At 32.9% G+C, this 24,743-nt stretch overlaps 3 protein-coding genes across 4 annotated transcripts; 2 read left to right on the forward strand and 1 right to left on the reverse strand.

Annotated features, from left to right (window-relative positions):
• Positions 1-5,605: 5,605 nt before the first annotated feature.
• Positions 5,606-6,553, forward strand: LOC116030660. Its single transcript, XM_031272973.1, has one exon. It carries the CDS (start codon positions 5,642-5,644, stop codon positions 6,275-6,277), a length of 636 nt encoding a protein of 211 aa, XP_031128833.1. The 5' UTR covers positions 5,606-5,641; the 3' UTR covers positions 6,278-6,553.
• Positions 6,554-17,587: 11,034 nt separating this feature from the next.
• LOC116029333 (protein EMSY-LIKE 3-like) lies at positions 17,588-22,670 on the forward strand. 2 transcript variants are annotated; one of them, XM_031271285.1, is made up of 9 exons: positions 17,588-17,787; positions 18,569-18,768; positions 18,854-19,189; positions 19,335-19,463; positions 19,961-20,029; positions 21,580-21,819; positions 21,908-21,976; positions 22,075-22,138; positions 22,305-22,670. In XM_031271285.1, the coding sequence occupies exons 1-9, from the start codon at positions 17,760-17,762 to the stop codon at positions 22,451-22,453; spliced, it is 1,284 nt and encodes a 427-aa protein (XP_031127145.1). In that variant the 5' UTR covers positions 17,588-17,759; the 3' UTR covers positions 22,454-22,670. The 2 variants fall into 2 exon arrangements, with proteins under 2 accessions (XP_031127145.1, XP_031127146.1); XM_031271286.1 differs by having other exon boundaries at positions 17,593-17,787; positions 18,555-18,768.
• LOC116029334 lies at positions 22,649-24,452 on the reverse strand. The gene is made up of 2 exons (XM_031271287.1): positions 23,918-24,452; positions 22,649-23,077 (listed from the first exon to the last, which is right to left on the reverse strand). Exons 1-2 carry the CDS (start codon positions 24,276-24,278, stop codon positions 22,755-22,757), a joined length of 684 nt encoding a protein of 227 aa, XP_031127147.1. The 5' UTR covers positions 24,279-24,452; the 3' UTR covers positions 22,649-22,754.
• Between the last annotated feature and the right edge of the window lie 291 nt (positions 24,453-24,743).

Genomic DNA, 24,743 nt, shown 5'->3' on the forward strand with positions numbered 1-24,743 from the left:
CGCATTATAATGTTAGCCACGAATAAATGCTTGCAAAAACCTTGGCCACCTAATTGGATCATTTACTCTTACAAAAAGAACTTGTTATTTGACAAAATAAACAAGTATTACTTTAAGAAAAAGCGATAGCAACTACTTTGATGACTCATTGATCTTCTAAGGAAGATATCAAATTAATGATTTTGTATACTTGGTATAACCTTTTTCAATTAGTTAGGACTAATAACAAGGCCTCATTTGCAAGGCATTCATAATATTGAATCTTCAATATAATTTTGCTCCCAGCCTACTTTAGATGACTTGTGCTTGCACGTTTTTTTCTTAACTATTGTTCTACCGATCTTATTACCACTCTCAGCCATTATATAATATTTTCTTAAAGTTAGTTCTATTTTTGGTTCTAAATTTATAAGTGACAATCCACTATTAGTCGTCCCTTTTTATTAAAATATCATCATTTGCTCCTAGTATTATTGCGGCATGACCATTTTTAGTCCCCCATCAACAAAATCATCGGAATATCGTTAAATACAAAAACGTTTTAATCTTTTTTATATATAGTATGTTGAACCGCTATATTTTTTATGTTTATTTAATTTTTTTAAAAACATCTATAATTGAAGACCGAAATGTCATTGTATTTAACAATATTTAAACTGTTTTGTTGATAAAGGACCAAAAATGGCCATTTCACAATAATACTAGAACCAAAAGTGGATGTTCTAATAAAAAAAGACTTAAAAGTGGATTGACACTTATAAATCTAGGACCAAAAATAAAATTAACTCTATTTTCTTAAATCATACCCTCATAATTTACGACTGGATCAATCATTCATATTGCTTGCGGTATTAAATCAATGATCCATAGGCACTAATTCTGGTAAGATCTATATCCTTACGGTAAGAGATTGATGTTTTAAGATATTCTCAAGTTTTATAAATTAAAGAAATTTTAAATCAACACATTAACTTAATTAGGAAAAAAATTGCTTTTTGACGTTATAATTTGTTTATCGATCTACCCTCTCATCTCAATGATTAATGGAGATGAAGTCATTCAGGCTTCCAATGATTACGAGGCTTTCATAATTTGGCAAGTTTCCAAACGCACCAAAACATTCTGTTAGCTACCTCGTACATGGATTGGGAATTTCTTGTACTACTAATTGTTCATATTTTAGCTAACTTAATTAGGTAGCATGTTACATCTTGCTGCATATATATTACACGATTCAGTGAAACTTTACAGCAATTCATGCCTAATGATAATAACATAATCATCATTTCTCATTCATGATAAGTGCCTTCCTCTACAAGATTTCGTATAAAAAAATAATTTATTTATTTTTCTTTGTTTATCTGTTTTGTTGAGTGATAAAACTCACATCATCAATCTGGGTCAAAATATAAGACTTGAATTAAATTTATAATCATAAGTTGCTTTTTGATGTAATTAATTAAAATTAGAGTCACATTAGTGACTGAAACACGGTAATCCAATCCCATCATACAGGGAAAAAAGTGGAATATATGGAGGGGGAACAATGAAACAAAGACGGGAGAAATTATTAAAGAAAAGCAAGATTGAAGTTTTGAAAATGTTGCAAGAACCTAGAAAGCAGGAATAGATATATATAATGTTGAATTACATGGGATGGGGCATATGTAATTGTATGTTCTTTTTTTGCTTTTTTTTCTTTTGCGATGTTTTCTCGTTTCTTTTTGTGAGGGTGACAAGTGATGATTCGATGTAGGGAATAAAGGGGGAGGGAGAGATATGACGTATTCCCAATGATCTTCTTCACTGTGATTGATGAATATTGTATCTTTTGGTACGAACACACACATTAAAGTGTTTTCACCTACTGTTTACCTGTTCCAATTTCCCCACCCACCTTTGCTCCTTCTTTCTTCTTGCTGATGATGTCAGGAAAATTCAAGTTCATCAATCACTCTCCAATCTCCACAATCTTCCATGGTCTTTTTGTTGCCCGATACAATTCTATTGATTGATTAATTCAAACAAAAAGTTAAAAGTTCTGCTTTGCTCGTAATTACAAGGTATATGTACAAAATTAGACTTGCTGTAGACACTGGTAATGTGAATTTCTTTGTGAAATTTATAAATTAACAACCATTGTAATTCTTTTTATATTATGGGAAGTATGATGTTGTACCTAAGTGAAGCACTGAAGCATGTTCAACGGTTTCATGTGTGTCTTCTTAGGTAAGATTGAAAACCTAATATGAAAGGGGATGGGGGTAATTAATTAAGTTGGAATCTTGGATCACGAGGAGAGAATCTTGTTATGGAAGTGCTAAACCCAAACCAATTCAATGTCAGCTTGGTTTTAGTTATACGGCGTTTCGGGTGGAGTTAATGTGCTCATGTGTCCTCCTCACCTGTGTTCATACATACGCTATTAAACAAACAAGTGACCACCATGAGTTTCCATCTTCTCATGCAATATCTGTGATACAAAATTATTACAATTTACAAGTAAATTGTATATACAAAAGTTATATTATGTCATATTCTAAATAGAAAAATTCTTTACTTTAAAGTTATTATCTCTATTCTTATTAGTTGAAGAAGACAACTATATTCAAATATAATTATAAAAATAGGAGCATAGCAGAAACTTCCACTAACATGCATGCATGTATACTTATATACTTAATCCATGCCACAAAGTCTAATCTCTTAGAAATAATGTAATGACCATTGTTGAAAGTTAGGCTATATTTTTTACATTCTTTTAGAGATTGTGAGTGTGCTTTCGGCTACGCATTGAAATAGGGAAGACATCTGCCACCTGCAATGCATTGCATTATTTGGGGGTGGAATAGACAAATATTTAATTAGTTTAACATAGTATTAAATACTTTAATTTGGTTGGGATATTTCATAATCCAATAATATTATTTTAATGAGATAATGTGTTCGAACTATTCTAAATAAGTTCTCACGGTATGATCCACTCTAAAGGCGTTGCAAAATATTTTTGGGGCATGAATGCATGCAACACTTTGAGTCAATTCATAAGTAGTGACCCACGAGAATCAATTTGAGAGACGGCTTTGACCTAGCTTCAAAGACCTAACTCAACATAACAAGGAGTGTTTGTTAAATGATGTTACGTACTAAGGGGTGTCTAATTGCCACCAAAGACAAGTTATAAGTAAATTACTAGCATTAGGAGCTAGGAAATCTTTGATTTATAGGAAAGTTGCGCTCACAGTCGATTCCTAAATGTGAGCTATGGATGAAACCCGCCTTGTTATTGTAGCCATTAATAAACAGTCACAAGGAGGCAAACTAGCCTATATATGTTGCTAATATACTTTATCGGTTTAAACTTAAGAAGGTCAATAGACAGTTTTTCACAAAGAGTTAAATTTAAAATCTTGTAATTACCAAGTTAATTGTCCGATTATCTCGGTTGGACCGTTGCTCCCGAAGGAAGGGATCCTGGATCCACCTACCATTGCAATAGAATTATACCAAAATTCCACCACGAATAATATAATGATTTTTCATCTTTTCCCCTATAGTTAATTATATATCATCATGTTCATTTGGTCCAAAGATTGTTAAAATAATAGGGGAAGGGATAAGCTAAGGGCCTAATGGGCATAATTAAATTCAGAAGAGATCTGTGTCATTTATCTTTTGTTCTTTTGCTTGCTACTTTTGTTGGTTTGTAGGGGCAAAGGGGCTTGATTTTAGCTGAAATCTGATCACAACATTAGCTGTGGCACATAGTTAATACTATAAATGTTATTAAATCCTTTAATTAACATATGAAACATTGGTTTTGTAATTTCGGCGAAGATTCAGCCTTGTTTACCTCTTCGAGTTGCGAACTCGATCCGGATATATACACATTTACCTGATTAGTTATTGATTATACCTAATTAATGCGAGCAAAATAAATTTTTTCTTCTCAAAAGGTTGAATCTCTAATTCTAAGTGCCTTTAGGTAGCCACGTCCCGACTCAAAAGAGCATTTGGGATAATGTAAATCATGGTAATTTAGTTGAACACAGAGACTAGAGCTGGTAATTAATTTAGTTGAACACAGAGACTAGAGCATTTGGGATAATGTAAATCATGGTAATTCAGTTGAACACAGAGACTAGACATTTGTTTACTATACACAAGGAGCCCTCGATCTAGGGAAAAGGAATCGAGAAACTAGACATCAAGCATCAAGTAAGTGGCACGCGGACGTGCGGTAGCGTTCGTGGTGGTGCTTCAGGATTCCAATATACTGCGCCCAAGATCATAACGAGCTTACCACTGCCGTCCCACTCTTGAGTGAGTTGGATGCGACTGAGAGGTTGCTCGAGCGCATCCATCTTATCCACTGAACGAACTGAGAGGTTGCTCCCACACTACCGCTTCTAAAACTCGATCTCTAGTCTTTCTTCTCAAACTTTACTTCTATGACCAACTGAGCAAAATCAGTTTTATTCGTTCTTTTTGTCGAATAAATTTTTAAGGTTCGGACATTTTAAACGATAAATATAATTATATTGTAATGATAATATCGAAAATATTATTATTACTTTTATTTGGCTTAAAATTTTGTTTAGACTTGTACTATAATTATATAAATAAATTTAATAACAAAAAAGAAATTGGGCAAGTTCACAAGTCTGGACTCTTGCTTTTGTTGTGCAGTATCTTTGTTTATATGATTATAAGGTGGACCACTTTTTACTCAAATGACCCTTTTTCCATCTTTTGATTCGTTTCCACTGTTGTAAGTTCAAAATATTATAGCGGGTGAGCCCTCAATGCCCTTGTCTTCCAATTTGCTAGCTATAAATATAAAATACACACACATTTATACTTATTTTTATATCAGAGTATGCTATAGACCGGCCGATTGACATAACAAGTTAAATAAATTTTGCAAGCGAGACTTTCTTAGAGGACCAATATTTCAACGTTCTATATTTAAAACGTAATGTTGACTGTTACTCAAATATACAAGAAACAAAACTATTTTTCACCCATTATAATTTTTTGCATAATAAATTAAAGACTTGATAATTGGTAATAAAACATATTGCATGTTACTGAAAATAAGAGGGTGTGCTACTCAAGTTAAAAAAATAATAAAAAATAAAAAATAAGAAGAAGAAAAAAGATATGAGAGCTGCCTCCAGGACAGTGGTCTAGTGAATGAGCAGTTGCACTTGAAACTCTTTTCTAGTAGTAAGTTGGGGGTTCAAATAGGCTTCACGTATTTGGTATGGAGTTGGAGTTGGGCTCCTTATGCATAGAACGTTACAGCTTGGTGTAAAGTTCAAAGTTAGACAGACTCGATTTTATGTTTTTATAAGTATGAAGGCGAGTTCATAGGATTCAGAATTAGTCCGAAAAAAGATGAAAGAATAGTCTTTGTGATGTGGTGGGTAAATATTATACAATTATATTACCCCTAGAGGAGGAGAAAGAAAAAGTGATCCATTTCAAAATGTACAAAGTAGTTGGTACTGTTTCTAAATTGCCTAACTTGCCAGTGGCAAATTGGTAATCACCCGCCTTTATATATCCATTATTTGAAGATTTGAGCCACACATTATCTCCCTATACTACACAAAAGTCCAGGGAACCAGAAACCACCATGCCTGCAGGCCCCTCTAACAAACAACAAATCTCTTCCTCTTCTTCTTCTCCTTCTTCTTCTTCTTCTTCCCCTACCCTAAGCTCCATGAAGCTCAAAACCCTTCTCCAGACCTTCATCTTCTCCCATCTTTACCGCATTGCACGCGCCGTCGCTAAAGCCAAGTCCATTCTCTTGCACCTCCTCAAGGACATCCATGTCGTCCACTTACTCCACCTCCCATTGATGATGAAAAAGAGCCACAAAAACAAGAACACTAAGCTTTTTCTTGGCTCCTTTAGGCTTCATTACAACTGGTGCTCCTCCCACGTCGCGCCGGCGCCTATGCCGGAAGTGATCGCCGGCGCCGGCGCCGGTGCCGGAGCCGGAGGCCGGGTCTACTACGATCCCACGTGGAATTCTTTCCTGTCTGCCGCGTTTGATCGTGAGGACCCCAAGGAGCTCTCCGGCTACCTCCACTGGCTCGAAGAGAAGGGCCGCGGCGGCGAGGAGAACAACGGCGGCCGCGGCGGCGCCGGCGGGGACGACATTGATCGGCTGGCGGATATGTTCATTGCTAACTCTCATGAGAGGTTCCGGTTGGAGAAAGTTGAGTCGTATAGGAGATTTCAAGAAATGTTGGCTAGAAGTGTATGAGCTAGCTAACTTAGCTTGCTTAGCTTCAATAACCTCTCTCTCTCTCTCCTCTCTCTCTTCTAAATTTTACTCTTTTTTTTTTTGGTTTTTTTTTTCTTTTAATGATTACTTACATAATGAAAAATGGGGGTATGGAGAATTGTGCATGCAATGGTTAAATCTTGAACGGATGGGGTTGTGGGAATTGTGCAATTCTCCTCTTTTGTTCATATAGTTTGAGATGTGAAATCAAGTTTAATTATTCAAATTTCAAAGCACTTTAAATCATTTTTCTTTTGATGGTCTGTTCTAGTGCTCCGATTTAATTCATGGCACATATATATGCACTTTAGATCAACGCTTTACTAATGGATGCCCATGGGTAGGCAGACAAGAGTGCATGTTAACTGTGGACGCCATCAAAATGTTTTTATTTTATGGATATATGTGTCTCTGGGTATCTCTATTTCCATACCAATAATAGAAAAAATGATAGAGATATTCTCGAGAATAAAAATAGTATTGTCAAATCAAATGGTTCTTTTATATTATAATTAACTAATAATAATGTGTCACGTACGATATGAGATTATTTTTACTCTTAAAATATACGTACTAGTACAGTCCACTAAATAATGATAATTTCATCAATGTCATATATTAACTTCGGACTCATATTGATCAATCCACTTGATCATTGATTAATTGTCTGTCACACAAGTTACTTATTTTTTGAATCAATTTAATTATTTTTATATATATATATATATATACACACACGCACACCCACACATTAATCTTACACTATGAGACTACTAGTAAAAAATAACCTATTAACTTCTTTAAATTTAATTGTTTAGCACATAGATGGTTGTGCTAATAGCAAAAACCAAACCTCTATCTTAACAAATTATTCAAGATAAATACATGTTTACATATTAACTTGTAACCAAACATTCTAAAACTCTTATCACCTCATTTGAAAAGAATTCTTCTAATAACACTTGTTATTATTTTTTTTTTTGAAACATTCTAATAATACTTATTATTTCATTGGCTTCAACTTGAAATCTTGTTTAAGAAATATAAATATCTTACGTAAGAGTGTACTTCAGATTAAGGTGTTGATAATTGAATATTCATTCTTTTATTGTGAATATATATATATATATATATATAATTAATTAATTAATTAATTGTGTTCTCATGCGGTAGGCCTTCCAGGTGCGATTGTATGGTTAAATCTGAGCCATTGATATTGCCGGCCTAATAATCAACGTCCAGGATTAACACTGATTAAAAAACGTGGGGTGACAATTTGGTCTTTTTGCATCTAGGTCAAATTTAAGGTGCGCGATTTTTCTTCTTTAAGGTGTTTGGTTTTGTGCTTAAGGTGAGTGGTTTTTGTACTATGTGGCTGAATGTGCGTCAGGTGTTGAAAATTTAAGTGCGTCGATCTAAAGCTTTAAGTGCGTGGTTTTCCTTCTTAAGGTATGTGGTTTGTGTATTAGTTGTTATACGGGCGTTTTTTTTCATTGGTTTGAGTCGTTGATTTAGATTTGATTAATAGCTCAAATCTGACCGCATCTTCAGACTTGAGCAAGCTTTCGCACCAGCACTCATCTATATATATATATATATATATATATATATATATGTATATATATATATATGTGTATATATATATATATGTATATATATATATATGTATATATATATATATGTATATATATATATATATATATATATATATATATATAAAATCAATTACATAAGACTTCAGATTAAGTTGGTAATTTAATATTCATTCTTTTATTGTGAATATATATATTTGACCAATCTCTTCTGGTCTATTTGAGATATTTTCAAGGCATTTTCAGTTGGTTTAGTTTTGTAGGTAGCAGGGTTGAAGTGTTGAGACAAATCTCTCCCCCTCTCTCTCTATATCTATTGGCATAATCTGATGCTTTTGCAATGTGGACACCTTATCTTAACAACAAAATTAGTGTATTATTTTAATACAACTTTAACTAAAGTATGCACATATAATCTTTATTCGAAAGCTAATTGTGGAAAAAGAAGTGATTTAGAAAGTCGTCATTTGGATAGTGAAACGGCGCTTTTAACTAATCCTACTTGTATCTATTGTCCATGATATCACCTTTGTTTAATTACTAGTTACTTTACATTCTTTACCTTTAATTAACAAAATTAGTATCATTATTTCTACTTTGTAGTGTTAAATACAAATATATGCTTTTGCTTGTAATTTTATTGTATAATACAAATTGATTTAAATATTACTCCGTGTTACCTATAGTAATAAAATATTCACGTTAGGGTGAAAATTGTACAGATACTTACACGCACGCATGCATATTCGTATGGGTGTGTTTAGTTTACCCACTTCATGACCATTTCAACAGCGCAAGAACGAATTTTACCAATATTTTATTTTTTTTTTAGTGATGAAATTCTTAACTAACAAATATATAAATATGGCGTACGTAAAAGAGCAAAATAGTAAGTCTTACGTTATTTTCGTACATCCCAAAACACTCTTAATCCAATCCTAACGTCGCCAACCACTCCCCGGGACCAGTGACTAATACAGGGATTAATTAACACGATCCCTTTTACCGATTGCGATTCTAAAGACAAAATCTTGCTTTCACCTACACTGTGATCACGATAAAGAAGCCCGGATCAACTTGTCCTCTCTCTCTCTATATATGTATAGATACATGAAAACAAACCCCTAAGAAAAAATTAAAAATTAATTTCAGTCTTACAGCTGTACAAATCGAATGGATTTGACCAATTTTTTTTTTTAAAAATACGGTGAGAACTATATGAATGTATTGTGCATTCGCATATTATGCGTTCATGAAGAACTACTTACCGTGCATTATTGAAGAAGTCTGCATGTTCTCACATTAAGAAGTGTTCTCACCTGAAGGGGACCATATATATATATAGAAATAATTTCAGATGCGGCCGTGTTCTCCCGTGCGACCGTGCGGTCACACACCACTCAATGTTAAGAAACACACCACAATGTTAAGAAACACACCACAGTGCATATTTGTGTGGTGTGTTTCTTAACATTGAGTGGTGTGAACTGCAACACCGCACGGGAGAGCACGGCCGCACCTGATCTCGATATATATATATATATATATATATATATATATATATATATATATATATATATATATATATATATATATATATATATNTATTCAGTATCAGTTCATATACATTGCAGTTACATTTAAACACAACTACAGTTACATTTCAATATAACTGCAGTTTCATTCAATAATATAAAAACAAATGTAAGACAATATCTTTTGAGATGAACTGTAGTATCAGTGACCGCGATCCACGATATAACGACTGCCACCCATCCCAGCCCCATTATATATATATACACACACACTATATGCTTTAGTAAAAACGATACACAAACATTATCAAAAGTTGAGATAGAATATAGTTAGTAATTAGTAGTTGTTTTCTATATAAAAATTAAAGGGTATAGATCAGAGGTCAAACCTTACTGGCTACACTATTTGTTGCAACCTCCAATTGTAAATTAATTGTGAAATTTATAATATGTTACATGTGATAAAAATTATTTAATTAAAGTGATTAATTAATTGATACAAAATATGTTTTGTAATTTAATTATGATATATATATTTATGAACTATCTAATCAACATAATCTAGAAATTTCAAATATATACGACATCGTACAAGATATAAAATTTATTTCAATCATTTCATTTTATCATAAATAGTTATATTTTTTGTCCCTACTAAACAAGATTTTTGGATCCGCTCCTATTTTTGAAAGTAAAAATAATATTTTTATAAAGTTATTTGATTTGATAATATTATTATGAAAACTGCTACTCCACACCAATATTATATTGATTGTATTACTATATACATATACATATATACATACATACGTACGTACGTACGTACATACATACATATATATATATGTATGTATGTACGTATGTATGTATGTATGTATATATGTATGTATATACATATATATATGTATGTACGTATGTATGTACGTATGTATGTACATATGTATGTACATACATACATACATACACATATATACATATACATACATACATACGTACATACATACATACGTACATACATACATATATATATGTATATACATACATACGTACGTACGTACATACATACGTACATACATATATATTATGTATGTATGTACGTATGTATGTACGTATGTATGTATGTATGTATATATATACATACATACATACATACGTACATACATACGTACATACATACATAATATATATGTATGTACGTATGTATGTACGTACGTACGTATGTATGTATATACATATATATATGTATGTATGTACGTATGTATGTATGTACGTATGTATGTATGTATATGTATATATGTGTATGTATGTATGTATGTACATACATATGTACATACATACGTACATACATACGTACATACATATATATATGTATATACATACATATATACATACATACATACATACGTACATACATACATATATATATATGTATGTATGTACGTACGTACGTACGTATGTATGTATATATGTATATGTATATAGTAATACAATCAATATAATATTGGTGTGGAGTAGCAGTTTTCATAATAATATTATCAAATCAAATAACTTTATAAAAATATTATTTTTACTTTCAAAAATAGGAGCGGATCCAAAAATCTTGTTTAGTAGGGACAAAAAATATAACTATTTATGATAAAATGAAATGATTGAAATAAATTTTATATCTTGTACGATGTCGTATATATTTGAAATTTCTAGATTATGTTGATTAGATAGTTCATAAATATATATATCATAATTAAATTACAAAACATATTTTGTATCAATTAATTAATCACTTTAATTAAATAATTTTTATCACATGTAACATATTATAAATTTCACAATTAATTTACAATTGGAGGTTGCAACAAATAGTGTAGCCAGTAAGGTTTGACCTCTGATCTATACCCTTTAATTTTTATATAGAAAACAACTACTAATTACTAACTATATTCTATCTCAACTTTTGATAATGTTTGTGTATCGTTTTTACTAAAGCATATAGTGTGTGTGTATATATATATAATGGGGCTGGGATGGGTGGCAGTCGTTATATCGTGGATCGCGGTCACTGATACTACAGTTCATCTCAAAAGATATTGTCTTACATTTGTTTTTATATTATTGAATGAAACTGCAGTTATATTGAAATGTAACTGTAGTTGTGTTTAAATGTAACTGCAATGTATATGAACTGATACTGAATAACAGTTTCACATTTGTGTTTTATATTATCGAATGAAACTGTAGTTATATCGAAATGTAACTGTAGTTGTGTTGAAATGTAACTGCAATGTATATGAACGGATACTGAATAACAGTTTCACATTTGTGTTTTTATATTATTGAATGAAACTGTAGTTATATCGAAATGTAACTGCAGTTGTGTTGAAATGTAACTGCAGTGTATATGAACTGGAAGTGAATGGCGCAGAACGGAAGTCATTTCACTTGTCTGTTTTCATTAATCAAAACGACGTCGTTTTAATGCTCGGTCCACGATATAATTTGCGGATGGGTGGAGGGGCAACTGCCTCATTATTGCCTCCCTTTGAATCTGCCCGGTTAAAAAATATGTACTCATTTTACACCATCTATATTAATTAAGATTAAGGAAAAAAAAACAGATTTATTTNAAATAAATCTGTTTTTTTTTCCTTAATCTTAATTAATATAGATGGTGTAAAATGAGTACATATTTTTTAACCGGGCAGATTCAAAGGGAGGCAATAATGAGGCAGTTGCCCCTCCACCCATCCGCAAATTATATCGTGGACCGAGCATTAAAACGACGTCGTTTTGATTAATGAAAACAGACAAGTGAAATGACTTCCGTTCTGCGCCATTCACTTCCAGTTCATATACACTGCAGTTACATTTCAACACAACTGCAGTTACATTTCGATATAACTACAGTTTCATTCAATAATATAAAAACACAAATGTGAAACTGTTATTCAGTATCCGTTCATATACATTGCAGTTACATTTCAACACAACTACAGTTACATTTCGATATAACTACAGTTTCATTCGATAATATAAAACACAAATGTGAAACTGTTATTCAGTATCAGTTCATATACATTGCAGTTACATTTAAACACAACTACAGTTACATTTCAATATAACTGCAGTTTCATTCAATAATATAAAAACAAATGTAAGACAATATCTTTTGAGATGAACTGTAGTATCAGTGACCGCGATCCACGATATAACGACTGCCACCCATCCCAGCCCCATTATATATATATACACACACACTATATGCTTTAGTAAAAACGATACACAAACATTATCAAAAGTTGAGATAGAATATAGTTAGTAATTAGTAGTTGTTTTCTATATAAAAATTAAAGGGTATAGATCAGAGGTCAAACCTTACTGGCTACACTATTTGTTGCAACCTCCAATTGTAAATTAATTGTGAAATTTATAATATGTTACATGTGATAAAAATTATTTAATTAAAGTGATTAATTAATTGATACAAAATATGTTTTGTAATTTAATTATGATATATATATTTATGAACTATCTAATCAACATAATCTAGAAATTTCAAATATATACGACATCGTACAAGATATAAAATTTATTTCAATCATTTCATTTTATCATAAATAGTTATATTTTTTGTCCCTACTAAACAAGATTTTTGGATCCGCTCCTATTTTTGAAAGTAAAAATAATATTTTTATAAAGTTATTTGATTTGATAATATTATTATGAAAACTGCTACTCCACACCAATATTATATTGATTGTATTACTATATACATATACATATATACATACATACGTACGTACGTACGTACATACATACATATATATATATGTATGTATGTACGTATGTATGTATGTATGTATATATGTATGTATATACATATATATATGTATGTACGTATGTATGTACGTATGTATGTACATATGTATGTACATACATACATACATACACATATATACATATACATACATACATACGTACATACATACATACGTACATACATACATATATATATGTATATACATACATACGTACGTACGTACATACATACGTACATACATATATATTATGTATGTATGTACGTATGTATGTACGTATGTATGTATGTATGTATATATATACATACATACATACATACGTACATACATACGTACATACATACATAATATATATGTATGTACGTATGTATGTACGTACGTACGTATGTATGTATATACATATATATATGTATGTATGTACGTATGTATGTATGTACGTATGTATGTATGTATATGTATATATGTGTATGTATGTATGTATGTACATACATATGTACATACATACGTACATACATACGTACATACATATATATATGTATATACATACATATATACATACATACATACATACGTACATACATACATATATATATATGTATGTATGTACGTACGTACGTACGTATGTATGTATATATGTATATGTATATAGTAATACAATCAATATAATATTGGTGTGGAGTAGCAGTTTTCATAATAATATTATCAAATCAAATAACTTTATAAAAATATTATTTTTACTTTCAAAAATAGGAGCGGATCCAAAAATCTTGTTTAGTAGGGACAAAAAATATAACTATTTATGATAAAATGAAATGATTGAAATAAATTTTATATCTTGTACGATGTCGTATATATTTGAAATTTCTAGATTATGTTGATTAGATAGTTCATAAATATATATATCATAATTAAATTACAAAACATATTTTGTATCAATTAATTAATCACTTTAATTAAATAATTTTTATCACATGTAACATATTATAAATTTCACAATTAATTTACAATTGGAGGTTGCAACAAATAGTGTAGCCAGTAAGGTTTGACCTCTGATCTATACCCTTTAATTTTTATATAGAAAACAACTACTAATTACTAACTATATTCTATCTCAACTTTTGATAATGTTTGTGTATCGTTTTTACTAAAGCATATAGTGTGTGTGTATATATATATAATGGGGCTGGGATGGGTGGCAGTCGTTATATCGTGGATCGCGGTCACTGATACTACAGTTCATCTCAAAAGATATTGTCTTACATTTGTTTTTATATTATTGAATGAAACTGCAGTTATATTGAAATGTAACTGTAGTTGTGTTTAAATGTAACTGCAATGTATATGAACTGATACTGAATAACAGTTTCACATTTGTGTTTTATATTATCGAATGAAACTGTAGTTATATCGAAATGTAACTGTAGTTGTGTTGAAATGTAACTGCAATGTATATGAACGGATACTGAATAACAGTTTCACATTTGTGTTTTTATATTATTGAATGAAACTGTAGTTATATCGAAATGTAACTGCAGTTGTGTTGAAATGTAACTGCAGTGTATATGAACTGGAAGTGAATGGCGCAGAACGGAAGTCATTTCACTTGTCTGTTTTCATTAATCAAAACGACGTCGTTTTAATGCTCGGTCCACGATATAATTTGCGGATGGGTGGAGGGGCAACTGCCTCATTATTGCCTCCCTTTGAATCTGCCCGGTTAAAAAATATGTACTCATTTTACACCATCTATATTAATTAAGATTAAGGAAAAAAAAACAGATTTATTTTTCTCTAAATTACTTGAACCAACCTCCAATCAACATGCTAGAAAATACATATATAATAAAATAGGGTAGTTGTAGCAAAATTTACCCTAGTTTGTTTAATGCTTCTCTACATGACACATTTTCATTGTATCCACATTTTAAAATATTACAAATAATTTTATGACAAAACAATGACTAGAATGCTAGAAACGATATTGCGCCTATTATTATACATAGAAAGTGACGATGTACGATGTTTTGGGTTTGTAAGTAGATGAGAGTAGAAAGAGACCATGGTAAATTGTGGATCATGATCATAGCTGATACTGCAGTTATGTTGAACGGATACTACAGTTGTGTTGAAAAGATACTGCAGTTGTGTTGAAAGAAAACTGCAGGTGCACGGAACAGAGGTCATTCATCCGTTCAACACAACTGCAGTATCTTTTCAACACAACTGTAGTATCTTTTCAACACAACTGCAATATCCGTTCAACACAACTGCAGTTTCAGATGGATGACACGGTCTCTGTTTTGCGCAATTGCAGTTCTCTTTCAACACAACTGCAGTATCTTTTCAACGCAGCTGCAGTATCAGTTTAATACAACTGCAGTATCAACCATGACCCATGGTCCACAATGCATTGTGGACCATGGTCCATAAGTATAACGACTGGTGAAGCTAAGGTTAAAGGTAGCATGGATGGGTGGAATTTCTTTTACAAGTACTAGTGTTACTGTAGTTTTCTTTATTCCAAGACGACCGACCCTCTTTTTTGGTGCTTTTTGTTTAAAATGTTTTTACATAACAATATATGATATGGTATGATGAGGATAGAGAATATATAAATAGCTTTAACAGAGACATATGTTGGGTTCTTTTGGTCTGCTTGTCACAGATTTCTTGAAATGCTTGCCTTTACATGCACTAAAGTGAAGTGTAGTGTACTAACAATGCCTGAATTGAATTGAATTGAAGCTTCTTGTTGGGGCTTCTTTCCTGCTGCATGCATGTTACCTCATCCAACAACCACCTTAACTGCGCTGTGCGGATCTGCCACCAACAACCCCCCGCTTTTGCGTTGTTTTCTTCATTCCATCCCCACTTTAAATCCGATGATATATAATGTATTATGTCTATTTCCTAAGTTTAAATTAAATTTGTATAATTGGACCACAAATTACAAATGTATGAGAAAGCTAGCTTACAAGGTAATCCTCATTATTGGTGCAATCAAAGTGGAGGACCCACAACAATGTCCGAAAAACATAAATTTCCCATTTGCATTTACCCTAGAACCTTGGTGGATGAATGAATTGCATAATGATATTTTTCAACAACCTCAAATTTCTCAAAAAAATCATACACTACTAGGACTCACAAATAGGGACAGATCCATTTATTTTACTAAGTAGAGGCAAAATTCAAATGAATTTAAAAATATCTATGACAAAATATCAAAATTTGATATGAATCAAAAAAAAAAAATATATATATATATATATATATATATATATATATATATATATATATATATATATAAAAGGGGATGATGAGGGGGGCAATTTGCCCTCATTGCTCCCTGAATTCGTCCCTCCTCACAAACATGTCAAATCTATATTGTTCGGCCCTGATCTACATAATTCATACCCGAACCCACATTTTATCTTTATCTTTACTTCTTTTTTTTTTTTGAAAATCAAATGAACTTCATTAATTAACTCATCACCAAATTCGAAATACAAATAGGTGAAATAGAATCCCACACACTAAGGACAGTAGAAGAACCAAAGAATATTTATCTTTACTTAATTATATTTGAAAATGATTTGTAAATTTCATTAGGGTAAGAAAGAAATTTGTTAGTAGAGATACAAAGAATATGTATTTAAAAATACATAAAATCTAGAAAAAAAATACATTTGTTATAAATGTTTACATTAAAAATGTTTTTATATATACTGATCAAGTAACTTGAGTACTTACTATACCCAAACATAAATGGTGAAAACTCAATTGGAATATTGGATTCCACTTTTTTAACGCAAATTATACCATCGACCATTGATACATATCTATTTTATTATATTACAAATTTATTTTTTAGATATATATACACTAAAAATGATCTTGCAGCATATTAAAAAATAAATCTACTAAGCCAATGACTTTGTGGTTTAGTGGCTCCCGGTTGCACTTCCATGTGGAAGGGGTGGGTTCAAGCCTCAGTGGAAGCACTGCTGTAAATACTATATTGTAAAAGAGTCAGTAGTACTCCAAAAAAAAATCTACTAAAAATAAATATGTACACCTTGTGTCTACATTGCAATATAAACTAGATCTACCATATAATTGTTTCAATTGTCGGAATACAAGAAAAGTGGAAACATGTCATATGGGGATAGTAACTAAAAGCCCAACAAAAGTTGGATTCTTTTGGGCCCTTCGTCGAGACTATTTTGTAAATCTGAAGGATCAACTCATTATGAGGCCCAATTTAACAGTAAGCCCAAAACCCAAACCCAAATTATTTGTCACGTGACTCTCGTAGTCTCGTCCATAAATAGCGGTCTATCTAATCCCGTCTCCGATTTCCCTCCCCCGTATAGAGCTGGTTTCACCTCGCGCAAATCGCAATTCCGATTTCCTGCGTCTTGGATTGCGCTGTTCTTCCAATTCTTCCACATTGTTCAGCTCATATCGGAATTGGAATTGGAGCCGGACTGAATTTGGAATAGGAGATCTGATTCGGTCTATGGACTATGAAGTAATCGACAGCAGCGGTGAGTTTTTTTCTCCTCCCAATATTTGTCTTCAGACGTATATAAATTGCGTGCCTTCTAGAGAAATTTTATGTAATAGGCTCAATAATCGGAAAAAATTTCGTCTTCCATGCGTTTTTTTTGGAGGTTTTGGGGGTTTTAGGTATTCTTGTTTGCTTACTGCTTGGGTTTGACTTTGGTAATTATCTTGCTTCGAGATATGTACTATTACAATTTGTTCACGGAACAGGATTGTGCTTATTGTAGAACCGATTCTGCCCGTTGATTGTGTGCTCTGAAATGAAATTCTCTGCCATTGTTCATGAATTGGAGGGGGGTGGGTTAAACTCGTCCTTTACTTTACCAATTTGAAAAGATGCTTCATGAACGTTACAAATTCTTTGCTTTTCTTATGAATTACGGGGAGGCGGGTTAAGATTTGCGATAGGAAAGATATTCATTTGTCACGGTAATCCAATAAATGTAGGTGTAATGTCAGCAAAGAATTTATCTTTTGGGTGCCTTGGAATAATCCAAGTATGGTTTGTGGATGAAATTTAGTGTTTTCTGTGTAAGTTATGCCTCGAATGATGCCTCATATCTGTGATTCTGTTCTTCTTTTATGATAGTGAGTACATGATTGTGTCCCCAGCTGATTAGTGGGGGTCATGTCTACATGTAAAGTTGTATTCAAAGTGCTACATGATTGTGTCCCCAGCTGATACATTAGTTTCTTCTTCCTTTTCTCCCTGGGTTCTATGCATCATAAAATTTTGAATCTTCTCTAGTGTTGTAAGTACAGGTACTGATGATGATCTACCCCAATCACAATATAATAGAGCCCCCACAAGAAGCATTGTTGGCAACGGAAGGTCAAATGTAGGTTCAGCTATATACCAAAGGATGCACAGTGATATGGAAGCCCAAATCCACAATCTTGAACAGGAAGCATATGGTGCAGTGCTACGAGCTTTCAAAGCACAGTCAGATGCCCTAACATGGGTATGTTGTTTCATGCATTTAACTTTCAAGCATCATGATCTACATTGTTAAGCAGTTAAAATGCTTATCTTATTATATTTTTCAGGAGAAAGAAGGTTTAATAACAGAACTCAGGAAAGAGCTGAGAGTATCAGATGATGAGCACCGGGATCTACTTACAAAAGTCAATGCTGATGACCTCATACAGAGGATTAGGGAGTGGAGAAAGGTTGGTGGTAACCAACCTGTTCATGATCAACTTGCCAGCCCTACTATTTCAGGATCCCGCAAAAGGCAGAGAACTTCTCAACCCCTGCATCTACCTTTTGGTGCATCATCAGAGTCTTTGCACCATCAATCAATTGCTCCATCAACTCAGCCATCTACTCCAGCTGCAAAATGGGGACCAACATCGGGTTCTGGAGGCATAAATCATAAACCTGTATGTTGTTTGTGTGTGTGTGTGTATATTCTTAATTTTCTTTCAAACATGTTTACATGTAGTGCACTATGCATGTGTGTATTCACCTATTAATATCTTTTATCTGTATGTATTGTAATGTTGATCTTGTCTTGTGCAATTTCAGCTTGCTGGTCATGGTTCTTCTAGCACCATAAGATCCCGTGATCCATTGGTTGGGAGAAAAGTTATGACTAGATGGCCAGAAGACACCAATTTCTATGAGGCTGTCATAAGCGACTACAACCCTGTTGATGTATGTATCTTAATTGTTGTCTACTCTATGGATCTATGGTAAAATTGTGCTTGTAATATGCAACACAGTTTTTTAAAAAAAGGAAAATAATTTTTCAATTTTATTTCCAACTTCCCTGCAAGTGGCTGTGCATATTTGGTGAGTGGTGTGCATTTTTTTTAAAAATACCTGTGGGGTTGTTAGGGGATTGTGTGGATGGGGGTGCTAGGGATCTTGGGTATGTGGTATCCAGTGTAAGTAGTTATCAGCTGTAACCTTCTTTGCTTCCATATACTGAGATTTTTTCATGACTGACAACTCACCTTGGTTTTATCATTTCACTTTCCTTTTATCATTTGAAAGACTCATATTTTTTTTCCTGCCATCTTCTTTGAATTTGGCTTTGATCTTTTGTGGTATATTCATAGTAAGATACAATTAGAAACTATATAACACATGCCAGTTTCCAACATAAAATTTGTTGCTTTCCTTACTGTATTTTTTTCCTTGTTTTCCAGGGACGTCATGCTTTGGTTTATGATGTTAATACTCCAAATGAAACATGGGAATGGGTTGATCTTAAAGAGGTACTTATTTACTGTCTATATGTGCTGCTTCCAGCATATCTATCTTTGTAGGTCATCTTTACAATGTTTTGATTGAGTTCAGCTAAAGTGCTGATCAAGTTAGCTTCATGGCTCCAAGCATCACCTGGAAAATAGGCCTGTAGAAGTTTTTTTCCATTATTCTTGCCTGTTGAGGATGTGCACCATATTACTAAATGCATCCTATCTATTTGAACCTTAGGGGTATTACTTATATCACCTCATTTGAAGTCCTTGCTAAGAACCAGTATTAATTTGTTCCTCCTTGACTGTTATTTTTGGGGTACACTTCTTGTGTGCAGTGCATAACTACTGTATTACTTTACAATTTAATTAAAATTTAATCCTCAATAGACAGAATAAATCATTTTACCTAATTACCTTTTATGACCTAGAAATCAATTTTAATTTTGTATTACTTGTCAATCCTCACTTTTCTAAAAATCATTTCTTTGCAATTAGGGTGTTAACATATGTATTTGTTAAGAAAATAGAACACCAAAGAAAAACTCTTTATATTTTTGTTCCTAAACACACACACTGTACTGCTGCACAGGCACACACTCTGCAGCAGACTTGCTGCCTTCTAGACTACATTTTGACTCCACTTGCTTCCGCAGTACACACTAACATACATATATATAGATAGACACACTACACAACTTGACTAAAATTCAACTCTATCTAACATTCTACCTTACCTAACATTCTACTAACTTAACTAATACTCTAACAGTATTCTAATGCCTTGTAACTTCTAATACCCCTTTGGAGGAGTCAGAGATACTTGCTTTACTGCAGTGGCTATATTAGTGAAAATAGCACATTAATATGTATTTCAGAATTGATTTAACAATTTATTTGATTGCTGCATGCTATCACTTGTTCAATAGAAGCTAATGGATTTATTGGCTGTAATTTAGAGTTGGTTTAGCCATTTATTGGTTCCTTCATCTCCCCCCTCCCCTCCCCCTTTTTTTAAAGGTTTTTTTTTTGAGTATTTTCTCCAATTTTTACTGCAAAATGAATATAATGTAAATTATTGAGTAATCTCCGTATTTTACTTAGATTTTTCCTTTTTTTGGACCTGTTAAATGTTATTTCATAGTCAGAATGGCTGAATGGTCTTAATTGAAGGCATTGTTTGAGTTATTGGTTATGTGATGTTAGAAATCTCTTATTTCATGATACAAATTTTTTAGAGAATTCTACTACTGATCTTTGCTTGAATTTTGATTATGAATCAACTAATGCCATGAACATTTTCAGTTCATTTTTATCTTTTAAAAGTAATAGTGTAATACTGAAAAAATGTGTTCTATGAAAGCCTTTCACTATGCCATGAACATTTTCAGTTCATTCTTTATCATGTGCTCAGACGATTATAATGGCATGGATTTCATTGGTTTTTGTGCAATCATCTATTTTCAAATTACCAAAATCTTTATATTGCTTCATCCATACTGTAATTATGTGTCATTTCTATATTTTATTTATTCAAGGCTATGCAACTAAAGTCCTTGCTCATGTAGATTCCACCTGATGATATCCGATGGATAGGTGATGATCCTGGTATATCTCGAGGAGGTGGAGGTGGAGGGGGAGGTGGTGGTGGAGGTAGTGGTCAAGTCTCTGCGTTTAGCATTCAAAGAGGTGGAAGTTTCTCAAGGGACCAATGTCGGAAGGAAGTTCGGGCGGTGCAGAATGGGGTCATGAAGAAGGCAGCTAGTGATGAAATTGAAATACTGCACACAGAAACTTTGATAAAAAAGGTATTCTATATTGTGGATATATTTTTCATGCAGTAATTGATAAATCTGTGGAACATTTTCTTACTTGGGAACTTTAATGTACCAACAGGTAGAGAAAGTGATTGATGCTAGTCCTCCTAATCTGATTGAGATTCAAAAGGCCAAGAAGATGCTAAAGGTTAAAAGCTAAACCGTTTTGGTTATATAGAAATATCCTTCCTGGTCTCATTCCTTAGCATCTGAAGGTTGATTGTTACTATGCCATTGGTTGTGCAGGATCATGAAAAATCATTAATGGATGTGATTGCAAAGTTAGCAGATGCATGTGATCGAGGAAACGGTATGATATCCAATACCAGAATGGAAATTGTCTTTAATTTGGGGTTTTTAGATCTTGGAGATCCTTAAAAAAATTATTTACTGATGACTTTTAATCTGTTTCTGATCTTCCAAACCATGCCTAGTTCTCAAAGATATGCATGTTTTCTTTTGTTTCCATGACTCAGATGGACAACAGATCCTGCACAGAAATTCACAATACAATCACTTAAGGGTGGACATAGATCCCGAGACTCGAGGATGTGGCAGCAGTCAAGAAATGGCAAGGGTTCAAGGGATATCCGATCAGCAGGACGAGGAGATTGTTGTTATCTAGGTGTCCTTCTCTCGGTCAGTAATATTTAAAAATGCATTTAGGAATCAATCAGTGTTTGGTAGGCCCCCCTGTTAGCTTTCATTTGTATAACATACTGATGGCAGTATGCATGCTAGCCAGCAGCTACCTTTGTGGAAATATGTATTTCCATTGTTAAAGACAATGTACATCTTCTTTGTATATCAATTTCATGTATTGCAACCAACATTCTCTTTCATGTAATTTAGCCAAAAATCAATAGTGATTGTGTCCAACAAAGGTAGAGTGGGAAGGGGGTGTTGATACATGGAATAGAAGAAGATTAGAATGATGAGATGAAGTGCAGAATCAAGTTAACCATTTGAGCATCAAAAGCTGGGCCTTCCATTTGAAAATGGCTGACACCTTCAATAAGATGGGTCTGGTTATTCCCAGCTGCATTGCTGAGCTTCTTCTCCAGCTGGTGGACACTTGTGAACCCATCTTTGGTCCCCATCACAAAGAGCTTTGGTTTTGGGGATTGCAGTATGGCTTTCTGGTGGCCTCCAAACAGGATTGAAGCAGTGAATCCAAATGGGTAGCCTAAGCTCACATACCCTACTACTTCCTCCACCTTATCAATTGCAGAACCAGCAATTGCAGCTCCTGCAACAAATACAAATCAATGTCTTTCACTTTTCTGTTGACTTATTTTTCATGCAAATGACTTTCATTTGCCTCCTAAGAATTTAATCTTGCTATATTTGACACAACTTTGATTTTTTACTACCAAATTTCTTAGAGTTAATATCCAAAATGGTTCTGGATGGTTTTTTTCAATTTCGTTCTAAATGACTTTGGTGACCTATTTGTATTTTTGTTCAATTTAGTCCTCCGTTTGTTATTCCGTTAAATTTGTGTTACTCTCGGACCTGCGAAGTGGGAAATCCCTCTCTTTTACGAATTACTCCCAGAATTACTATGCAAATCACATTTTATATTCACAAGTTTGGGACGGGATTTCGGACTTCGCTGGTTTATGACTCTATGAGTAAAGAGATACCAGTATGGAAATTATTGAATTGCCTGTCTATTTAATACCAAATGGACGGAATAATAAATAGAAAGACTAAATTGAGCAAAAAAACACAAAAGTCAGAGACTATATTGAGTCACCAAAATCGTTTAGGATGAAATTGAGAAAAAAGATTATAGTCGAGGATCATTTAGAGTATTAACTCAAATTTCTTATAAAAATAGTGGGACTGTGTCACATTTTTATTTAAAATCATACTATTTTTAAATTTAATTTTTAACATTTAATAATATTTTAACGTAATTTCTAAATATATAAATTTTATATAATAATAATAATATAAATTTAATATTATCAAAATTTGAATTATAAATAACCCGCACATAAAATAAAATAGGATAGAGTGGATATAAATTCTGATAACAAATAGTAGCATTTTTTTAATAAAATAATACAGGAACAAAAAAAACCTGCAGAGGAGCCCACAAGGACAATACGATTAGCGGATAGGTTGGAGGTGGCCCATTTGCAGACGGAAACGACGTCGTTGACCTCAGCAGATCCGGTGAGGGAAGCACGGCCGGTGGATCTGCCGGCGCCGCGGGTGTCGAAGGTGATAGCTGTGAGTCCTCGATCGGCAAGACCACGGGCCATCCCCTTCATAAGTCCCTGACACCCACCTAACACTGAATAAGGATGCACCAGCACCACCACCACACTATCACCACCCTTATGTTCGCCGGCGGCTGGTCGGAAAATCCGGGCGTCGAGAGTCACACCATCACTGCACTCGATTTTAGAAAACTCAGTGCTACTTGTTGTTTCAGACATTTTTGGAGAGACTGACTGATTATAGTTGTCGTGGAGAGTAGAGAGTAGAGGGGAAGGATTTTTATTATATAAATTATACGGAGTAATTAATCAGCAGCGCTGTGATGGGGCACCTATAACATCTACTCATAATGATAAAGGAGTTGGTTGGGGAGTCGTTGCACTACATACATAACATAATCCCTTAAACTGGATAAATTTTGTCTCAACTCTCATCTTTTATAAAATGCTGAGTTGATTGTTAATTTAGGCTATTGCATCTTCCAAATATTTTTTTAAGTATAGCCATGGTAATTCATTATAATAAATACTACTCCCTCCATCACATTTTATGTGTCTGGTTTGGTTAACGAGGCTTGACTGAAATTATTTTTAACTCAATTTTTTCATAATATCAAATTTAGCATTAATATACAAAATTTATATATTTAGAAATTACACTAAGTTTTCAAAAAAAAAAAAAAA

The sequence above is a fragment of the Ipomoea triloba genome, chromosome 9 (genome assembly GCF_003576645.1).
Source record: "Ipomoea triloba cultivar NCNSP0323 chromosome 9, ASM357664v1".
NCBI classification, from domain to species: domain Eukaryota; kingdom Viridiplantae; phylum Streptophyta; class Magnoliopsida; order Solanales; family Convolvulaceae; genus Ipomoea; species Ipomoea triloba.